General features: G+C 36.9%; 1 protein-coding gene across 4 annotated transcripts; it reads right to left on the bottom strand.

Moving 5' to 3' along the window:
* Nucleotides 1–311: 311 nt before the first annotated feature.
* On the bottom strand, nucleotides 312–4,008 carry LOC140056783 (monocarboxylate transporter 14-like). Of its 4 annotated transcripts, none has more exons than XM_072102261.1 (5): nucleotides 3,346–4,008; nucleotides 2,418–2,943; nucleotides 1,712–1,939; nucleotides 1,091–1,234; nucleotides 312–486 (listed from the first exon to the last, which is right to left on the bottom strand). In XM_072102261.1, the coding sequence occupies exons 3-5, from the start codon at nucleotides 1,911–1,913 to the stop codon at nucleotides 326–328; spliced, it is 507 nt and encodes a 168-aa protein (XP_071958362.1). In that variant the 5' UTR covers nucleotides 1,914–1,939; nucleotides 2,418–2,943; nucleotides 3,346–4,008; the 3' UTR covers nucleotides 312–325. The 4 variants fall into 3 exon arrangements, 2 of the variants coding, with proteins under 2 accessions (XP_071958362.1, XP_071958363.1); XR_011846823.1 differs by lacking the exons at nucleotides 1,091–1,234; nucleotides 1,712–1,939; nucleotides 2,418–2,943; nucleotides 3,346–4,008 and adding an exon at nucleotides 905–1,084; XM_072102262.1 differs by lacking the exons at nucleotides 312–486; nucleotides 1,091–1,234; nucleotides 1,712–1,939 and having other exon boundaries at nucleotides 2,363–2,943.
* Between the last annotated feature and the right edge of the window lie 536 nt (nucleotides 4,009–4,544).

The following is a 4,544-nucleotide window of genomic DNA, read 5'->3' as shown; positions in this document are numbered from 1 at the left end:
AGAGGGCAGCAGAGAATATATATTTACAAAAATACATTTTACAAAACGTCATCGTTATTTGTAATGGGCCTAATGTTTGCAAATACAATACCGATACTCTAGAGGGCAGCATTTTACATTTTACAGTTCGTTTCTTGAAGAAGTTCTGATGATTATTGAATATAACAGTTATTAATAAAGTAAGTTATGTTTAATAGACCTTATCACAACCACATAAAACGTGCTACAAAGACATTTTTCGATATGCTATACTTTAATACATCAAAAACACAACATAAATAATCATACTATTTTTTTAAATATTTGGTCATACTGGTATTAGAATTTATCTCATTAGGTTATAACTTTGTTCTTGTCTGTAGTAGCCTATATTTCCAATGTTCCTACGACGTATGGCTAGTAAAAAGAACACGGCAGCGACCATATAAAGCCCCGCGCAGATGAACCACGCTATGTCATATGACCCGGTGATGTCATACATAAAATCTGTAAAAGTGAAATAGAAATCAAAATTAATATTTTGATAATATTCAATATTTACCCAATTTTTGCGGTTATTATCGTTAGAAGAGCAAGCTTAATAAAAATGTCGACCTTTCGTTTTCTCACAACGCGCCGCATAACACATACACTACACAGATTGAATCAAACGTTATTCTGCGCATGCTCATTATGTTTCTGACCATGCGCAGAATTACTTTCCGAATCCCTTAATCACCTGTGAGATATGGTGTGATGAAGGTTCCAATACCAAATGTTAAGTACACTAGCGCCATAGTTTCAGAACACGTTTCAGCGGTTGACAACTCCATTGATATAGCAGGTAGCAAAATATTTAGAATAGCTCCGCGCATGCTCATTATGGTTCTGAGCGTGCGCAGAATAAAACCGAATCCCTAATCACCTGTGAGATATGGCGTGATGAAGGTTGCAATACCAAATGTTAAGTACACTAACGCCATAGTTTCAGAACACCTTTCAGCGGTTGACAACTCCATTAATATAGCAGGTAGCAAAATATTTAGAATAGCTCCGCGCAGGCTCATTATGGTTCTGAGCGTGCGCAGTATAAAAACGAATCCCTAATCACCTGTGAGATATGGCGTGATGAAGGTTTCAATACCAAATGTTAAGTACACTAGTGCCATAGTTTCAGAACACGTTTCAGCGGTGGACACCTCCATTGATATAGCAGGTAGCAAAATGTTTAGAATAGCTCGCGGCACACTTAATGCTGAAAATAGAAACAACAGCTTAGTTAGACAAGTTTAATACTCGGTATACGTACAGATAATGTACGCTTTACAATAATCGTCTTAAAGCACAGTTGACTAACTTGCTTTTCCACGAATGGTCACTAAAAGGTCACTAATGGGTCACTAATGGGCCACTAAAGTGTCACTTTAGTGTAGAGCGATCAGTCTTCAATCCATAGATTTGAGATTGATCAGCTGGGTAACTTACTACTCTTTCTATAAAAGCACTCGGAAACTGAGAGAAGTACTTGTCAAAATAAAAAAAGCAACAGAGGGCGTGCTATTATCATGTCGGCCTATATTAAAGATAGAGATTACTCGAGATTTAAATATAATAAGCATCATATGCAACAATCGAAGAACAACCAGTAACTGTGAATTGGTTAGATCAGGGAGTTGTAAAAAAAGTCCCTGATTAGATGGTGCGAAAAAAAAAAAAAAAAAAAAAACTTTACCAACTAGCGCCACCGTTAGTCCAATGTGCGACGATAAGAACGGTAAACATATCGAAATTATTGCAGCAAAAATATTACTCAATGTATATTGTAAAGTCTTTGATATGGGAAGTCTGTCGGACACTATAGCACTGATGATTCTGGCAGCTAGATCCCCAACACCCATCCACAAAATAACCACGGATATAGTTACGGAATTCATTCCCGTTTGAAGTAAGACATAATTCCCTAGAAGAAGAAAGTTTGAGTATCATTTTAAATCATGTACATTAATTTATATGTTTTGAAATAGCTTTTTATTAATTAAAAGATGATGTAATCGAGTTCTCTTAATAAAATCTATTTTCCACTAGGCGAATTTGTTCGCTTGAATTGAAAGCGTCAGCTTATACGCATGCGTAGAGTAGGATTTGGAAACATGAATACGCATGCGTAAAAGCCGATCCGCGCGAACAAATTCGCCTAGTGGAAAATCTGTTTAAATTCTTCTCGTCTTTCAGTTTAAACTTGTTGTTCTGTGTTTAAGCTACATGATTTTCGTGCACGTGGAAGTAACGCAATGTCGTAAGGGGCAACACAAAGTGACTTGACCAATCATAAGCCCAGCTCTGGTGATTAATGGCGTCGTGATTGGTCAAATTAATTGTGGTGCGCTTACTCCCTTGCGGCCAATACAGACCCAAAAAAAAATCCAATATTTTCTTACAACACTTATGTAGGTAAACATTGTAGCAGTGGCAGCTGACAGTATCCCAGGAACAGAAATGACAAAATCACCTCGTTTGAAAACGGCAACGTACTTTGCTATCGATGAATTTGAAATAGTCTGCACTTTGCTAATAATTTCCTTTCATTGTCCTCCTTGATATCTTCGGGCATTATATCCTCAGAGATATTGTCATTGTCATTGTCAGCCGTTTTGTCTTCGGTCTTGGACACAAATCTTATACTAGTGGTATTCTTTATAGATGCATTATCAATCATATCGGTATCATGGACTCTAGCATTAACCACATCATCAATGTCAGCCTTATTGTTGTTATTGATGCTCTCTTCGTTTTCGGGATGTTTGGAATCTCCTTCGAGATGCTTCTCCTCTGGATGTCTGACATCCGTCATCACAAACGCGGAAGGATATCCAACAAGTGCCAACATAACACTGAAAATCCTCAACCCGATCCGCCATGAGTATTTTGTGTAGAGCCATTCGACACACAGATCAAGCAAAATTCCTGTATGGAGTAAAACAAAAATAAAAGTTTGGAAAAACGATTAGCAGGAGTTGTTACTCGTTGAAAACTTCGGCCAGCTGCAGAAAACTAGTTTGCAAAAAAAGTTAGGCCATATGCCTTCTTGGAATTATTTGCCTGAGGTTTGTGAACCGAATCTAGTTTTTGGGTGCTTTACACATTCATCCCATCCTTCAAATAACAGCCTCCAGTAGTAACTTCTAGACAGAAATAACAAACTTCTCCAAACAGTGGTAAACTCAAAGTTTGCAAGCAAAATGTTCGGCAAGGTTTGCTAGTGTAAAACTAGGCTTATTATGCTTGTCAACACTACAAGCAACCTGTAAGCCTATGAGGCGTTCTGGAAGCTAATGTTTGATGTTTATGTTACCGCTTAAAACTTACCAACACTGATGCCAATGAACGCAGTAACCGTGGCTCTTGCTGTGTGTCGCTTATCAAAACTTCGCAAAATCATATCTATTATTGTAATATAACTTGTGGAAAAGCCAAACCCGAAGAAAACACCATATGTAACATCAAAGAATATAAATAGGTAAAGAATCAACAGTACGCGCTGTTATACATAGAAGGATAGGAAACGCGGACGCTTAATTATTCGTGGACGCGTAAGAATCCAGCAGCCGAACGACGGCGGGCTCTAGATATGGTTCCCGTCTAATCCCACGTTTCAATGGATCGTGATGATCTGATGTGTTCTCGCGTCTGTGCTCTACTAATTTTGATATTATTAATATTTTGATAATCATTTTGATAAATAATCATCGTTTGCATTTTTATAGATATTTACAATAAAAGTTTTACCTTACCCACGCCTGAAGGTGGCGCACTTCTTTTGGCGAAAAAGAAATGCGCCACCTTCAGGCGTAGGCAAATAGTAACCCGGATGTGGTTTACACCGCCAACGGAACTGTTGTATCTTCTCCTTTTATTATCTTTGGTAACATACAAAATCTGAATTTGTTGAGTAAAGGATGATATTAGAACACCTAACCAACTCAGCGTTACACCCAAGAGTATTGGGCGCTACTGCAGTTTCGCAACATGTTTATACGATTCGACCACTTACGAAGTAATTTTTTAAAAATAACAATACTTTTCAAAACATTTTAAACAATACTGAACTCGCTCTCAACAAACTGCGAAATGTTCGTCATCTTATATTTATCACTTAATTGCCAGAATTTATGCTTCATTTTACCCCCAAAATTGTAGAAACTATAGAGGGCAGTGTTATAAAATCCGATTACACATAATATAGCCTAGGCCTATTTAGTTTTGAAAAGCAAGAAATGTTTTCAGCTGGCGAAATAAAGGTTAAATTATACTTCATTATTAGGCCTAGTATTATTATTCATATTAATGGTTCCTATCAATGTTTTATGTACGGACTCATATCGTCACCGTTTTTATATGTACAGCTGGTTCTTTATAAAAAAAACCACTCTTTGCAGTTTAAAAATAAAAACAGAAAATAAAAAATACATTTATTTCTGGCAATTTTCTGATTCTAAAATGGCCACAGTTCGATCAAAGTATTCGCGAAAAAAGGAGCTGTTTTGAAAGGCATTTTTTATTGTGAT

This window comes from Antedon mediterranea, chromosome 8 (assembly GCF_964355755.1).
Source record: "Antedon mediterranea chromosome 8, ecAntMedi1.1, whole genome shotgun sequence".
NCBI lineage: Eukaryota > Metazoa > Echinodermata > Crinoidea > Comatulida > Antedonidae > Antedon > Antedon mediterranea.
Note: the sequence above shows the minus strand (reverse complement) of the source record. Positions and strands in the feature narration are given on the sequence as shown.